We start from the raw sequence: 16,651 nt of genomic DNA, 5'->3' as shown, positions 1-16,651 counted from the left end.
GCTGCCTACGAGCGATCTTTATAGGTCTAGACCACGCCCTTTTAGGCGGGAAGCTACGAAAAGGGCGCGAAGCGATGCAAAGGGCGCGAAATGCCCCCATTGGATCTGGCGTCGCGTCAGGCCTCGCTCTAATAGGCTGCTGCAGTTGCCGCAGAGCAGCCAATAGGCGCGCAAGCTGTTTCGCCTATGTCTGTATGCTGCTGCAACGCGCTTTACATTATTTCAAAATTAAGGATAATTTTTGGCTTCAATATCTCGCAGAAAAGGATTTTCCCCTCGCGTAAGATACTTACGCAGTACGAGAGATCTCTCGTAAGAGAACTGGCCTTGAGCTGTTTCCATACATAATTTCACCTATATTGCGTAAATTATATAGGCTAGTAGCCTGTTCTTTATCCATTTGAAACAAAACCTATTAAATTGTAGCTATATAGCTAATTTTTATTAACAAGTGTCATGAGTTTTTTTTTTTTTTTTTTTTTGTACTTTGTTATAGAATATTTACTTGATCATCAACAATAATCATAAACAGGAGCAGTTAGCTATTATTATCATTTTTCTGATGAACTTTTATTTAGAAATGGGAATGTTCATTTCGGTTATTTTATTTCTCCTGACAACCGATGGTCGTTAAGACATTTTTAACCGTTAACTTATAAGATTGTTAAATTACAATTAAAGGAAATTTTAATTAATACGCGGCTGTGGCCCATTAAAAATACCTACATTTGTTTTCCTTGGATTAATTTTATACACGCAAAAAGCGGCATAAACAGTGTGAGGATTCACATGGTCACGCACCTGCAGCGCTTCTGCAAACGGAGGGAAACATTGTACAGCTATAAATAAATTAAATAAATTTATTTTGTGAATAAATTATGAATTAACAAAACGAAAAAAAACTGAAACAATTAGCAGCCTATATCAACCTATGCATAATTTAGTTTCATTTTTCTGATGCGCTCTTGAGGCATCCTGTTTGTTTCCTTTTTACAAAAGCACACTGTTTATTTTTATTGTGAATGTGCATTAATAAAATAAATATTTAGAATAGTTTGGAACAATGTCTTACTCTTATGACCACAAACGAAGGAGTAGGCTATTGTAAGTTGTTTCCACTTATATAAGGGGGGGAAAAATCAAGTGATCTTGTCGGCGCCTTGACAATGCAGCTTCATTGTCATAATATAATACAGTCAGCCAAAAATATTGGAAAACATGCTATTTTCCCCCTTTTATTTCAGAACAAATCCTTTAAATTTAATGGAACAATACTCTCAACACAAGAATAACAAGAATATTAAAAGCTACTAACAATTCAAAACAAGTTCATTTAAAATGTTGTACTTATTCCAATATCCACATAAAACAAGATCTTCAGAACAAAATGAATAAATTTTAACTTGCAACGTAGCAAAGCCCCTTTTCTCTACAAAAAAGTGTTTCCAAACACTTGAAGTATGGATTTAGAATTTATGCGCTAAAGTTAAACGGAAAAAGATTATGTCGACACATGAGAAATTTGATCGATAAGACATTTCCATCAGATATATCGGTAAAAATCGGTTCTTTTTTTTCCACAAACAAAATCTTTGGATGGAAACCTGGCTACTGGCAATACTCCACTAGTATTCACTGGAAGGCAGGGCCCCAAAATTATCCTGCTTAGGGTCCCCAGATGTACAGGTCTTTATAATATGACCACCTGATCGTCTGCCGCCTATATATCTACACACAGGTGAGCCCATAGATATATATAGGTATATATATCTATGGGTGAGCCCCTCAAAGACAATTTTACTTAACAATATTTACATAACAAAATACAAAAATTAACAGAACAAAAAGAAACTACAAAAAAAGTAGAGTATATATATACACACACACAAACACATAAAACGAAACTTACTATTACTGATAATAATAATCAAATATAAAAAAGATTCTCAAAATGTTTGCATAAAAGGTATTGATTTATTTGTATGCATATTTACAAAAGCAGAACAATGAACAGAAAATTATTAAAGGTGCCATAGAATGCATTGAAACAATATTTTAAATTGTTCTTTGATATCTACATAGAAGGTATATGGCATAGGAAAGGGCAAAAAATCTCTAGAAATGGTTTTCACATCTCCATTTACAACCCTAGGATTTGTCCCTAGAATGAACTGCTCTGTTATTGCCTTATTTGGAAGTTTCCGGAATAATAATGAGGAGCTCTGCTCTGATTGGCTGTCTCACAGAGCTGCTCATCTCAATAGCTGGCACATGGAGGAAATATATATTTAATTAGGAGCTCTAGCCGCTTTTAATATGCGGTTTGTTGAATCTGCCGTTTTGAATCTGCAACATTTTACTCTCACTATTGTGATCGCATGTGCTCTGTGTAACGTTATACTGCAGCGACACAAGTACTTACTGTACCACACAAGCTTTAATGCTTGTTAGTGATGCTCAGGATCATTCGCCATCATCCGCGCAGTCATCTCTCAGTTTATGTGGTAAGTGAAATCTTATGTCCTGTAATGTAACAGGCTAACGCTAGCATTAAGCTAACCATGTCCCTTCAGTGACTCATCTTATTCTCGCATATCCTGAAGGTCTTGAATCCATGGTAGCTTTCATTGGCCAAGGCCTGCCTATAAGGCTGTTTGACCGACATGTCAAAAAAACAATCACAGTTTATTTCGTTCAGCGTCACGTTTCAGGCCGTAGAAATGTCCCCACGACAACAGACTGGCGTGCAACGGTCAGTCACTGAAATAACCAGCATTGAAAGTTAAAGAAGAAGAGGGAGAACAAGCAGTAAGTCAATAATTTGTTAGCGAATGTTGCAAAAGTGTATAACAACAATGGCGTCTGCATAAGCACCTCTTAGCAGAACACTGAGTAAATCAGTCTGTGCTTTGTTTCCCGGCGAACCGAAAATAAACGCGACACTCGCGTCTCCCGGGTAATCCGATCAAATTCAACCAATCAGATGACGACTTCGACATTCCTGAAGAGTTTCCAGTTCAGTGTACCATAGGCATCAGACGTTTAGCCAACGTTCCGTGACGTCTGAGGCTGAGACTAGGCTCGCCTTATTTTTACTGATGTACTGACGTTACAGACGTTACGTTACTGATGTAATGATTGGGCTATGCAAATGTTGGGGGCGTAACTATTAACGATAGGGACTATTGTAATATTTGGTGTTATGTTGTAATTGACCTATTTTTCGGTGGTCTTTTGCAAACACCAGAATTATATAAGAAGGAGGAAATAGTGGTGTTTGAGACTCATGGTATGTCATGTCCATGTACTGAACTGTTATTATTCAGCTATGCCAAGGTAAATACAGTTACAACTAAATGCTGCACTATAATTTGTTTTAATATGTGACAAAAACGGTAATCAGTTATCAAAAGGTGTTTATTGTCTTGGCTATTAAAAAATGTTAAAACCAAACTTGTATAATAATTATCTAATAATAGTAATATATTTTTATTGATAACCTCTCAGATCACAGTTTTGCTTTATCAGTACTACCCCCACCTTCAGTGATTGGCTCCTTCTTGATTAAAGAAATAATCTGGGAATTTTCAATAACAGCAGGAATTAGACAGACATATTGAGGCTGTGTGTTTTGTGACTGTTTTTCCACCAGCTTCTTTAAAGACGACTCAATTGATTTTAGGGTGCTGTTCATGGTATTAAGCTTATTTTCGAGAAATCTAAGTAACTGCATCTGGCCTGTCTTCTCAGACTCTTCAGAAGCAACAGGATTCTGCAATTCAGCAGGAGAATCACTGACATTCATCAGAGCTGCTGCGTCACCCACTGATTCATCCGTGGTCTGATTGGCCCCCTTTGCGACAGGAGATGCTGCAGGCTCTGTGGCATCAGTTGGAGAATCACTGAAGTTCAGCTTAGCTGCTGTTGCTGCTTCACCCACTGATTCATCTGTGGTCTGATCAGCCTCATCTACGACAGGAGATACTGCAGGATTTGTAGCATAATTGGAAGAATCACTGTAGTTCAGCTGTGCTGGTGTTGCTGCTTCACCCACTGCTTCATCTGTAATCTGATCAACCTCCTCTTTGACAAGAGGTACTGCAGGTGTTTTAGCATCAGTGGGAGAATCACTGAAGTTCAGCTGGGCTGCTGTTGCTGCTTCACCCGCTGCTTCATCTGTAATCTGATCAACCTCCTCTACGACAGGAGATACTGCAGGATCTGTAGCATCAGTGGAAGAATCACTGTAGTTCAGCTGTGCTGCTGTTGCTGCTTCACCCACTGCTTCATCTGTAATCTGATCACCCTCCTCTTCGACAAGAGGTACTGCAGGTTTTTTAGCATCAGTGGGAGAATCACTGATGTTCAGCTGGGATGCTGCTGCTGCTGCTTCACTCGCTGCTTCATCTGTGGTCTGATCAGCCTCATCTACGACAGGAGATACTGCTGGTTCTGTCGCATGAGTGAAAGAATTAAAGTTCAGCTGAGCTGCTGCTGCTTCATCTGTGGTCTGATCAGCCTCATCTACGACAGGAGATACTGCTGGTTCTGTCACATGAGTGAAAGAATTAAAGTTCAGCTGAGCTTCTGCTGCTTCATCTGTGGTCTGATCAGCCTCATCTACGACAGGAGATACTGCTGGTTCTGTCGCATCAGTGAAAGAATTAAAGTTCAGCTGAGCTGCTGCTGCTTCATCTGTGGTCTGATCAGCCTCATCTACGACAGGAGATACTGCAGGATTTGTAGCATAATTGGAAGAATCACTGTAGTTCAGCTGAGCTGGTGTTGCTGCTTCACCCACTGCTTCATCTGTAATCTGATCAACCTCCTCTTTGACAAGAGGTACTGCAGGTGTTTTAGCATCAGTGGGAGAATCACTGAAGTTCAGCTGGGCTGCTGTTGCTGCTTCACTCGCTGCTTCATCTGTAATCTTATCAACCTCCTCTACGACAGGAGATACTGCAGGATCTGTAGCATCAGTGGAAGAATCACTGTAGTTCAGCTGTGCTGCTGTTGCTGCTTCACCCACTGCTTCATCTGTAATCTGATCACCCTCCTCTTCGACAAGAGGTACTGCAGGTGTTTTAGCATCAGTGGGAGAATCACTGACGTTCAGCTGGGATGCTGCTGCTGCTGCTTCACTCGCTGCTTCATCTGTGGTCTGATCAGCCTCATCTACGACAGGAGATACTGTTGGTTCTGTCGCATCAGTGAAAGAATTAAAGTTCAGCTGAGCTTCTGCTGCTTCATCTGTGGCCTGATCAGCCTCATCTACGACAGGAGATACTGCTGGTTCTGTCGCATGAGTGAAAGAATTAAAGTTCAGCTGAGCTTCTGCTGCTTCATCTGTGGTCTGATCAGCCTCATCTACGACAGGAGATACTGCTGGTTCTGTCGCATCAGTGAAAGAATTAAAGTTCAGCTGAGCTTCTGCTGCTTCATCTGTGGTCTGATCAGCCTCATCTACGACAGGAGATACTGCTGGTTCTGTCGCATCAGTGAAAGAATTAAAGTTCAGCTGAGCTTCTGCTGCTTCATCTGTGGTCTGATCAGCCTCATCTACGACAGGAGATACTGCTGGTTCTGTCGCATCAGTGAAAGAATTAAAGTTCAGCTGAGCTTCTGCTGCTTCATCTGTGGTCTGATCAGCCTCATCTACGACAGGAGATACTGCAGGTTCTGTAGCATCAGCAGGAGAATGACAGAAGTTTTGCTGACCTGCTGCTGCTTCATCTGTGGTCTGGTGTGCCTCCTCATCTACTGTAGGATCTGTAGCATCAGTGGGAGAATCACTGACGTTCAGCTGAGCTGCTGTTGCTGCTGCTTCAGCCGCTGCTTCATGTGTGGTCTGATTGGCCTCCTCTACGACAGAAGATACTGCAGGTTCTGTAGCATCAGTGGGAGGTGCAGGACTTTTCAAATGCTGACGGTTACTTTTCCACTTTAAATATTCTTTTTCTAATGAGAAGCAAAAAGAAATGTGAAAGTTACCAAACGTCTACATAGTCTAATAAAAATATCACATTTTAAAAATCATAAAGTTTTCTGTATGTGGTAGAAAACTGCCTGGCTTAATATGTGCAAAAGATCCTCAAGCAAGTGTAGTAGGGATCAGAGAACTGAAGAACAGGTAATACACAGTAGATGGTGTGATGATGAGACAGAGATCACTAATTTTAGATCACTAACTAATGAATCTGAAATGCAAATGTTCATTCAAACTCACCCTCTTCAATCCGACACACAGATATTTTCAGACTCTTGGAAAACAATCTCTCCCTGGACTGTGTCACCTATGGTAAAATATAAGGGTAGTGATAAAAGCATGATAAAAACTTAATGGATCATTGTCAAAAGTAATCTATAGAGAGAGAAAAAAAAATTCAAAACATCAGAGTAGATTCATACCTGTCAGAATACAACTACAACATATGAATATGGTTCATGTTTTATGGCTTATGGGCTGATAACTTGTGCATTGGTACTGTATATACAAAATACCTTTCTAATTGACTCCCTCAGTTGTCCTGATTCTGCAGGTTCTGTAGCATCAGTGGGAAGTGCAGGTGAAACTTGGTTTGGGGAAGGACAAAGAGATAAATCATGAGGATGAGTTTATAGCACACACAAACAGGTTAGGCAAAGCTTGAAATGGTAAAATTCAATAGAAAAAATTTTTTTTTAGTACCGCTTAGAAATTCAGGAACAGACACTAAGACTTTTAAAAGGCTGATGGTTACTGTACAACTATAAATATTCTTATTCTAATGAGAAGCAAAAACAAGAAATGTGAAAGTGATCTCCACCAGAGGGCACTCCACCCCTGACTACTTCCACTTTAGGAACCAATTTACAGACATACCTCATTTCCAATCATTAGGACTATTTAAGTTGGACACTTGCTCATACTCTTTGCTGAGTATTGTTTGTATGTTTGTTACTGCATTCCTAGTTTTCGTTCCTTGCCTTGCCTTGCCTTCGTGTTTTTTGACCTTGGACCCTTTAACTGGTTTTCCATGATCATTTTGCCACCTGCCCTGACCACTGCCTGTTTTCTGGATTACTCTTTTGTCTCGCCTTGGATGTTGTTGTGTTTGCTGATGATTAACCCTGCCTGTACGACCAAGAATATAATAAAACCTGCAAGTGGATCCTCAAAGTAACCAAAGGTCTTCACATTCTAATAAAAATATGAATTTTAAAAAAAGTTCAAATTAAAAGAAATATCATAATATAGAAAACAAAATAACTCACTAACCTCTAGCACCGGCAGTAGATTCTACCCGTTTTGTGATCTTTTTACAGACAGTTCCAGTTGAAATCACAGATTCTCTCCTGTTCTGTGCCGAAAAGAAAGGATAAGATTAAAGTAATGCTTTATGTGCTAATGGATGATATGTAGGTACAGTAATTAGATACATTTATACAATACATACAATAATAATTCACAATTGATCTATACATGCACATCTCACCATTTTGACTCTTTCAGCAACAGTTATAGACTCATCTAAAGAACTGTCTGTATGTGGTAGAAATCAAACATAAACCATAAACATTTTGAGGGTCAATAATATAGATGACCACATAAAAAACAGAAACACTAACAATAAGTGAAAAAGCGCTTTGGCAATCTAGACTCAGTAACTTAGCCTAATATATGCAAAACATCCTCAGGCAAGTATAGTGGGGGTCAGAGTATGGTAAGACTTTGTTAAAGGCAGATGGTTACTGTTCAATTCTAAATATTCTTATTCTAAAGATAAGCAAAAACAAGAGATGTGAAAGTAACAAAGGTCTTTACAGTCTAATAAAAATATGGAATTTTAAAAATCATGAAGTTCAAAATAAGATAAATAACATGATATATGGAAAATAAAAGAGCTCACTAACCTCTAGCACTGGCAGTAGATTCTTCCAGCTCTGTGATTCTTTTACTGAAAGTTTTAACGAAAATCACGGATTCTCTCCTGTTCTGTGCCGAAAACAAAGGATAAGATTAAAGCAATGGTTAATGTGTTAATGGAAGATATGTGGGCACAGTAATTAGGTACATTTCAGTAACTGATGGAGATAATAAATATAAATATAAAGTTAGTTATTTGGGTTAATTTAGCAGATCAATTTAAAATTGATCAATACATGCACATCTCACCTTTTTGACTCTCTTAGCAACAGATACAGACTCATCTGAAGAACTGTCTGTATGTGGTAGAAAACAAACATAGACCATAAACATTTTAAGAGTTAATGTAGAAAAAGACATTTTAAATGTTCATCAAAACACACCCAGCTGGATTATTTCCTCTTCAATTCCACACACAGGTCTCTTCGAAACCGATCTTTTACGAGACTTTGTCTGTGTCACCTGTGGTAAAATATAACGGTAGTGATTTTAAAGCATTTCAGCATGATAATATCTTAATGGATCATTGTCAAAAGTAGTCTATAATGCCAGATAATGCTAAAAGTTCACTCATAATCCAGTGAATACAATCACTGTTGTGAAGCTGAACTACAACATATTAATATGGTTTGCTTTATGACTTATGGGCTTAAAACTTGTGCAATGGTACTGCATATACAAAATACCTGTTTAATTGATTTCCCCTGTTGTCCATATTCCGAAAGACACCCATTCTATGAGAAAAAAAGAAAGTTAATATAAATAAAATCAAATAAATTCAGACCCTAACACTAGCTGCGTACATACTTGTATGAGTTTCAGTAAATTAACTTGTCGAAGGTCATTTGATGGCTTGTAAAAGATGCTGGCCTTCCACTTCTTGCAATGCGCTTTTCTTCCAAATTTCTCAAACTGTCCGGGTGTAAACCATTTCCCTTTACATGAAATACACTTTTCTCCTAAAGACAGAGAAACATCAAACAGAACATATGAATTGGTGCACATATTTAAAATAACAAATGCTGGTTTGTTAAAACAGACAGACGGAGACATTTATTTTATACACATATTAAATAAAAACCGGTGTATTATTCACTTTATATATAACTTTGGTGGTGGAAGAATAATGTGCTGAGGCATGTTGTGCATAATAGTCATACTTTTGTACATATATTGTGCATGTGTATTTATTTATTAAGTAACACTCTAAATTAGTTAAATCTAATTTTATTCTGACATTAAAAACTACATCTGCAATCATCGCATCTTTTTTCCTTCCAAAACTTACCGTTGTCGTATTTTATTCTGTGCAGACAACCTGCCATTTTTCCACAACGGACAGCCAGCTCATCCTTTTTTCTGACTTCTTGAAAGATGTTAGTAAGGTCTACCCCTTAAAAAAAATATACAGTATATAATAACAAATATTTTCTCAGGACACAATCATTAGAGAAACAGCATAAAAGTATTCTTCAGATCCATGAAAAAGTACTTCTAGGAGATGCTTGACATTAGTGGATCTGCAATAATTTAAATTATGTCAACGATCCCAATTTTCTTAATGTGGTTTGAGAAGCTTATTAAAACATGAATGATCTAAGGATCTCTGACTGTTTCAACAATCAAAGTTAAAATTATTTGATATCATTTTATGCTTACCTGGAAGACTAGAGTTTTTACTTCTGGCTATTTTCTTCTTGTTACCATTTTGTTGATTCTTCTTTCTTTTTACCCCTTGTTTTCCTTTACTTTTTCCCGTCTCACTCATCCAGTCAGATTCTGATTCTGAGCTGCTCGAATCCTGCTCTGAATCTGGGAATAATTCACCATCCATTCTCTGTGGAACAGTAAGCATTTAGTCAATGATTTTAAGTGATAAATGCCGGGTTAGATGTTGTAGACATCATAATAAATATACCTGAATACATACATAAAAACTAGGACTGTCCAAAGATTAAAACAACTATAAATAATAATTACAGTTGAACTCATCATATGATTTCATGAATTGTAACAGCTGAATGTTCTTCTGAGATCCCACTCTTTTCCAGTGTGATTTACACTGGTGCGACCATCAAGAAACTACCACTTTGGGACTTTTACGTTTAAATGCATCATATACCAATTGCTAAGGACCTGTGGAAGCATCAAGCAGGTTTGTAACTATCAAATTTGGAAAAAATACCTTTTGTAATGACTTGTATGTAGTCGAGCACAAACTCCAGAAGTCTACTGTAAGAAAGACATTTATGCTGTCATCTCAGAACCTGAGCCAGCAACCTCCCTACTCTAAACTGTAAAATGACCCTTCGCAATTTTGTCTTTATTTATTTTTTAAATTGAAACAGTAAATACCATTTTGTGGCTCTTTAATGTGTCATGACAGATCGCTGTTGCGATGATCTTGTCCTCTTTACTAGTTATAGCACAAAATAAACATGAATAAACATTAGAAAGTGTCTTGTTTCAACCACGGAAAGCTGTCATTACACAGCATTTTTCAAGTTTAAGTCCACCAAAGGTAATCTACACTCTCAGACAAAATGGCTGTTTTGGCGTTATGATCAGTCAGATCACCTGTCAATCAAGCTCCCAAGGAAAGGTCAATTGAGCATCCAAGACTGTGCAAAGTTCAGAAATAACTGGGGTTAAAGAAATGCCTGCAGTTGATGCCACATGCCACACTTTCACACAGACATATCAAATACCCATCGGCAGCATGACGATTTTTAAGTTGTTCACAACAAGGCCACAAATGTGCATTTACCTAAAACTTTTTGTGATGAGGCACGATTACATGCTTATACATGGTTCTGATCAAAATTAAATTAAAATAATTTATTCTATTGTCTCTATTGTCAAGTTAAATAAAATGGTGCACTTAGGTTTGTGATGTGATTTTTTTTAACAGTTTAAAAAAATGTTTGTGTTTATGAAAATTCTGTGAAATTTTAATAAAATCTGCTTTAAATTATTAGCTTTTTTGTCTTAAATTTACTGTTTATTGATCTCTTTAAAAAATAAAAAAATAAAAAATATATATATATATATATATATAATTTTTTTAACAATTTAAGGTTGTTGTGTCATTTGTAGTGACCACTCATCATGTGGTGTGACCAATAAAAGCAATAATTGTATTAAATTAAAAATAAAATCATTTCTGTGTCTGATACAGTATGCTTAAGTGGTATGAAATGTGTTTTTTTTTTTTTTTACATTTTCATCAGTTTTATGCAGTTTACAAGGAAAATAACTGTTAACTACATTTAACAAAGCAGCTCAGAAAAACATGAGATCATTATTTACAAAAACTCAAAACAAATGCAAATGCTTTGTGTCTAAACACTTTACTGAGAACTTGTAATAAAAATGTTAAGCATGTTAAGGAAAGGAATTAATTTCAATATAAATCACAGTCGCACCACGTGCCATTTTTAAGACTATGGCCAATTCATCTAGATGAAAAAACACTAAAATCACTTCAAATTGGCCTGTCGAATTTCCTTATAGGTCATTGACCCATAAACTAATGAACGTAGCCTAGCGTAGGCCTACTGTTTTATTGTTGTGCTTTGAAATTAACAATGAATCCATCTTTAAAGCACCTGTTTTGGTCTAAAGTTAAATGTGTGTAGACGTAAGCAAAACAGACAATTATCTTTTCTTGAGAAACGGATTCACAAGATCGCTAAATCGAAAGCGAAAGCGTCCGAAGCCCAGCTTATAACGGCAATAAAGGAACTATCTAATTTGGATAACGGGATGTGTATAAACATTCAGACACTAGTCATTAACAGCAATAAGAATTAGCTTGGTAGTTACCTCAAACTCCTCGGATACAGCGGCGTCGTGTTCTGAATTATCTTTCGACTGAAGTACATTTGGGAGGAGAAGCATGATCAGGTGGGCGTGCATGACTAAAGAGGATGCGCGTGGTGTTTTTGTTTCAGCTGGTATTTGAATCATCCTTAATGTTTTTAATAAGTCAAATAAACTAACGTTTTAATTAACAATAAAGCCTGTTTTCTATTAATACGTTGTGCCCCGGTAAAGAGTCGGGATAGTTCACCTAAAATTAAGTGTCATCATGTACTTACCCCTCAAGTTGTTCCAAACCTATTAGTTTAGAGTTAGTTTCTTCTGCTGAAAATAGATATTTTAATGGATGTTACAACTGAACAGTTGCTGGTAGCCAGTGACTTCCAATAATATGAAAACAAACACTATGGACGTCAATGCTACTTGTTTGGTTGCAAACTTTTTTTTTTTGTTTTCAGCAAAAGAAATAACGCACAAAGGTTTGGAAGAACTTGAGGGGTTAGTAAATGATAACTTCTCATTTTTGGGTGAACAATCCTGAGGTGAAATCCAAGGTGTAATACCAAGGTTAAAATTACTCACCTGATCATCTGTCACTTAAGTATCATCTGTCATCTAAGTATACCTAGAAGATGACTCACTCAAAGACAATTATACAAAATATAAAAACAGAACTACAGAACTAAAATAAAATAAATAAATAAAAAAGATAAAACACAAATTACTACCACTTTTAATAATAAGATTCCCAAAATGTTTACATACAGGTATCAATTTATTTATATGTATATGTAAAAACAACCACAACCGAACAACTAACAGCAAATTATTAAAATAACAAAATGCTGCAATATATTTTGTTTTTGGTCTTAAAGGTGAATTGTGCAATTTTATCATTAAAATTATTTGATTCATCTCAGCTTAAAATGCAAAGACATATTTAAAAAAAAAAACTCAAAAATGAGTGCAAATATCTGTTTCTGTAGTGTTTTTAATGCAGTATGTTTGGTGGCAGGGCTGTCTGTTTTTTAAACAATGGAAGATAAAGCAGGTCAAAAAGTATGGTCGGATTGTTTAGGAACCTATTTGCAATTACAGAAATGGCACCTTCACCTTTAAGGTACCTGAACACTGACAGTGATTAAGGTCTGTATGAAGTAGGAGATAAAGCTGATAGTAGGAGATCTTTTGTATTGACAATCAAATTGCCATCAGTAACCAGTGTTGAGAATGACATAATACCTCATTGGACTGGAAAGATGGCGTTACCAAAAAAGGACGTACAATGTTGAACAGCAACTAAGTCATGTATTGCATCCATCCATTCTCCAAAGCGCTCATCGCAGGACTGCAGAATTTAAAAATTATGTACATTTTATACATCATAATGAGATCTCATGAATCTTCAACACTACCCAGATCTCAGTTGTAACTTTGACAGACATGTAAAAGAGAGCTGTTATTGAATACTGAAGATTTTCTGGAACTCTTCCTCAAACATTTCCTTCAGCTTGGCACCCATTCGGCCAAACTCATTGTCCTTTAAAGAGCAAGAGAATTAAATACAAAACGATCAGTCAAAAAACAATCAAATGTCCTCTTGTAAAGTTAATCATAACAATAATCATTAATAATGTTCAGGATATGTGTCCATGTATAAGACACTGCAAAACAACTTAATTTTAACAAGCTCTTTATCTGTTTTTAGTGATTTATTTATTATCTAACGTGCTTTAGTGAATCTTACCCTATTGAACCTGCTGCAGTTGTTGAAAATGAGCTGAAAGTCAGAGACGAACGCTCCTACCGTCTCATACTCCTTACTTTCCAACTTCTGCTTTATTTTGTCCAGCCACATCGGCTGAGTTATGAACTCAGAGTATCTGGGCACCTGGAAGTCATTTTATTTCTGGTTTTATTTATTTTTAATTTCTTTTCATATCTTTCATCACTTTTATTCTATTTATAAACTATTTTAAATTAAACTAAGATGTGAAACGAGTAAAATTCTGAAGTTAATTGACATGTTAAAGACACCAAGAAGAGAAAAGCACACAATCTCACTGTTTTGCGTGGATCCTCAATAAACACCTTCTGGATGTCCTCTCTGTACACACACAACAGGAGGTAGTGGCAGTGCTAAAGATGACAAACAACACACATATCCACAATTAGGCCCATAAATAATTATTCTGTTTTTAAACCTGCTTTAAAGGCAGTACTTTAAGGCATTGAAAGCTGTTACAAAATATGAGCACCTTGTGGTTATCTTTTATATTAAGGTGCTGAATTTGTGTGTGTGTGTGTGTGTGTGTGTGTGTGTGTGTGTGTGTGTGTGTGTGTGTGTGTGTGTGTGTGTGTGTGTGTGTGTGTGTGTGTGTGTGTGTGCGTGTGTGTGTGTGCGTGTGTGTGCATGTGTGTTTACCAATATATTTTGCGACACTGGGGCATCGAAAGCCTCTTGTTCAGACATGTTAGTGGAGACACGCCATTGTTGACTGGTTCTTAACACGCAAAAAGTACAAATCCATTTCCTACAAGCAAACATACACATGTACAAGAGGAATGCCCAACATACACACTTGCTGATTTATTAGTTTTCTTTATGTTTTATTTTTTCTTACCCAGGTGAATCTCCATCTACAGCTGGTAGGTGACAGTATGAATGAAAAGCTCGTGGACACTCATCACAACATGCAAGATCTCCCTCAGAGCGACACACGTAACACTCATCATCATTGTTCTGGTCCATCTAGTAAGAGGACGACATAACATTTTTAAGAGGACGACATAACATCAGAAATAAGATCAAATGCATTACACTTACAAACTTGTTTTGATGTATTGGAATCTAAGCGCAACATGTCATATTTTAGTCATTTACACCACAGAAGTGAAAAAACATATTTTGCATCAAGAAAATGAAGCTAATTGTAAGTCCAAGATTTCTTTTTTCTAATTCTGACATTATTTTCATAACCATTAAAAAGGGATTGGTAGAGGTAGAGATGTTTCTCACCACATCTTCCTCTTGAGTACTGCATTTTCCACATTCACACAGAAGGGAATGGATGCGCAGGACCTTTTTCTAGAAATTACATACAAACAATAAATAAACAAACAAATAAAAAATAAAATACACATGATGTTTGTATCTATATTTAATTTGTTACTTGGTGTAAAAAGTTGAGCGTCTTTCCATGGCACAGTATATCTTTCTTCCAGTGTCCATCAGTGAGAGTCTGTTCCTGCTTTACAAATTCCTCCGGAGTGAACCATCTTTCCTCAGTACGTATACACTTCCCACGACTCCCTGAGACACAACAGAAACATAAACACTTCCCACTCAATCCTTCGACACAGACAAAACAAACTAAGTTCTACACAAATCAGTGCAATAACGTACCTGAAGCAAACCTGTATTTGTACAGAGTCCCAGTAAGTGAAACACAGGTGACTGGTAAAGAGGGAGCCTGGAAAACTGACAGATCTGCCATGTCTTCTTCTTCCTCCTCCTCTTCCTCGACTCTCCCTCTAAACACTGTTCCTCCTCCTTTCCCTCCCTGTTCCTGGAAATCTTCAGAATCACTTTCCTCCACTGAACCAGAGCTTGTTTCTGAGTCTTGAGAAATAAAACACATTACTGCATTCAGACAGACAGCAGAGAGAATGTGAATGAGTGAGGATGATGGGTACTCACGTTCACTGGAGCTCTCAGATGAGCTGACAGGAAACTTCTCATTCATGTTCTGCAGGAAGGAACAAATTTACTTAATGAATGTCAAATGGAAAACAGAGGAAAAAGCTGAACTTGATATTTCACATTGAGAGACAAAGTACATTTTGGACACATGTTCTCTTTCTTCTCTCCAACAGTGGACACTTAAGATGGCCCTCCTGAAAAAATGAGAAAGGAAGTAATCACACATGTATATGAGAGGTCTGTTGTTTACATATTTACATCATATGTTGTAAACTTAAAGGGCTGATGCAAAAATATGTGCTGTACTTTTGCTTTGAATTAGAAGCACATTCCTGCTATAAGTTGCTAGAGTTTTACAATCAAATATTTTTTCAAACATGAAAAGGTGCTAGGTGTGTGTTTGCATTATTTACTTCTATGAGTTTCTTAAGTGGTGTGTTTCTGCAGCGGATGCTGGATTTCCAGTTTTTGCACCTTTCCTTCCCCCCAAACTTCTCAAAATCAGCTGGGGTGAACCAGCATCCCTTGGACAAAATACACTCTCCCCCTACAGGAGGCAAGGATAAGATGCATTCAGTCCAAACAATCCACCCATAAAAATATAACAAATACTGTAATAAAATTAATAAAATTATAGCAAAAACTCTGTTGAACCTCCGCTCAGTTTGTCCCGATAGAGAGTGCCTTCTTTATTCCCACAGGTTACAGGCAGCTGAGTTTTATAAATAGGCCACATCCAAATCTCCTGCTCGTCTCCTTTCTTCAGAGGAGATGCTGAGATACAAAAAGAAGATGAGAGTGAAAATACAGAAACAGCACTTCAGGCACTCGAAATCACAGTCAAAGTGTTGTTTTAATTTCACTGATATATATATATATATATATATATATATATATATATATATATATATATATATATATATATATATATATATATATGTGTGACCCTGGACCACAAAACCAGTCATAAGGTTAAATTTTACAAAACTGAGATGTATATAGAATATGAAAGCTCAGTAAATAAGCTTTCTATTGATGTATGGTTTGTTAGGATAGGACAATATTTGGCCGAGATACATCTATTTGAAAATCTGGAATCTGAGGGTGCAAAAAAATCAAAATCCTGAGAAAATCACCTTTAAAGTTGTCCAAATTAGGTTCTTAACAATGCATATTACTAATCAAAAATTACATTTTGATACCTTTACAGTAGGAATTTT

General features: G+C 36.7%; 2 protein-coding genes across 2 annotated transcripts in view; both read right to left on the bottom strand.

The window, feature by feature from the left end:
• Window positions 1-1,954: 1,954 nt before the first annotated feature.
• Window positions 1,955-9,740, bottom strand: LOC141336767 (uncharacterized). The gene is made up of 12 exons (XM_073842496.1): window positions 9,566-9,740; window positions 9,195-9,299; window positions 8,714-8,865; window positions 8,593-8,640; window positions 8,290-8,368; window positions 8,156-8,202; window positions 7,894-7,975; window positions 7,476-7,522; window positions 7,259-7,340; window positions 6,502-6,572; window positions 6,227-6,293; window positions 1,955-5,958 (listed from the first exon to the last, which is right to left on the bottom strand). Exons 1-12 carry the CDS (start codon window positions 9,738-9,740, stop codon window positions 3,509-3,511), a joined length of 3,405 nt encoding a protein of 1,134 aa, XP_073698597.1. The 3' UTR covers window positions 1,955-3,508.
• A 2,703-nt stretch (window positions 9,741-12,443) lies between these two features.
• The window catches only part of LOC141336798 (uncharacterized), a 131,947-nt gene continuing 127,739 nt past the window's right edge, over window positions 12,444-16,651 (bottom strand). Inside the window, exons 5-16 of the mRNA XM_073842528.1 lie at window positions 16,086-16,205; window positions 15,845-15,978; window positions 15,569-15,625; window positions 15,429-15,477; window positions 15,135-15,350; window positions 14,902-15,041; window positions 14,748-14,816; window positions 14,353-14,480; window positions 14,154-14,262; window positions 13,793-13,867; window positions 13,476-13,619; window positions 12,444-13,268 (exon numbers count right to left, since the gene is read on the bottom strand). Coding sequence (XP_073698629.1) covers window positions 13,188-13,268; window positions 13,476-13,619; window positions 13,793-13,867; window positions 14,154-14,262; window positions 14,353-14,480; window positions 14,748-14,816; window positions 14,902-15,041; window positions 15,135-15,350; window positions 15,429-15,477; window positions 15,569-15,625; window positions 15,845-15,978; window positions 16,086-16,205 — 1,322 coding nt within the window. The 3' untranslated portion in view covers window positions 12,444-13,187. The remainder of the gene's footprint in view (window positions 13,269-13,475; window positions 13,620-13,792; window positions 13,868-14,153; window positions 14,263-14,352; window positions 14,481-14,747; window positions 14,817-14,901; window positions 15,042-15,134; window positions 15,351-15,428; window positions 15,478-15,568; window positions 15,626-15,844; window positions 15,979-16,085; window positions 16,206-16,651) is intronic.

Source organism: Garra rufa, chromosome 1 (assembly GCF_049309525.1).
Source record: "Garra rufa chromosome 1, GarRuf1.0, whole genome shotgun sequence".
Taxonomy (NCBI): Eukaryota; Metazoa; Chordata; class Actinopteri; order Cypriniformes; family Cyprinidae; genus Garra; species Garra rufa.
The sequence above is the reverse complement of the archived record's forward strand: the minus strand, read 5'-3'. Positions and strand labels throughout refer to the sequence as shown.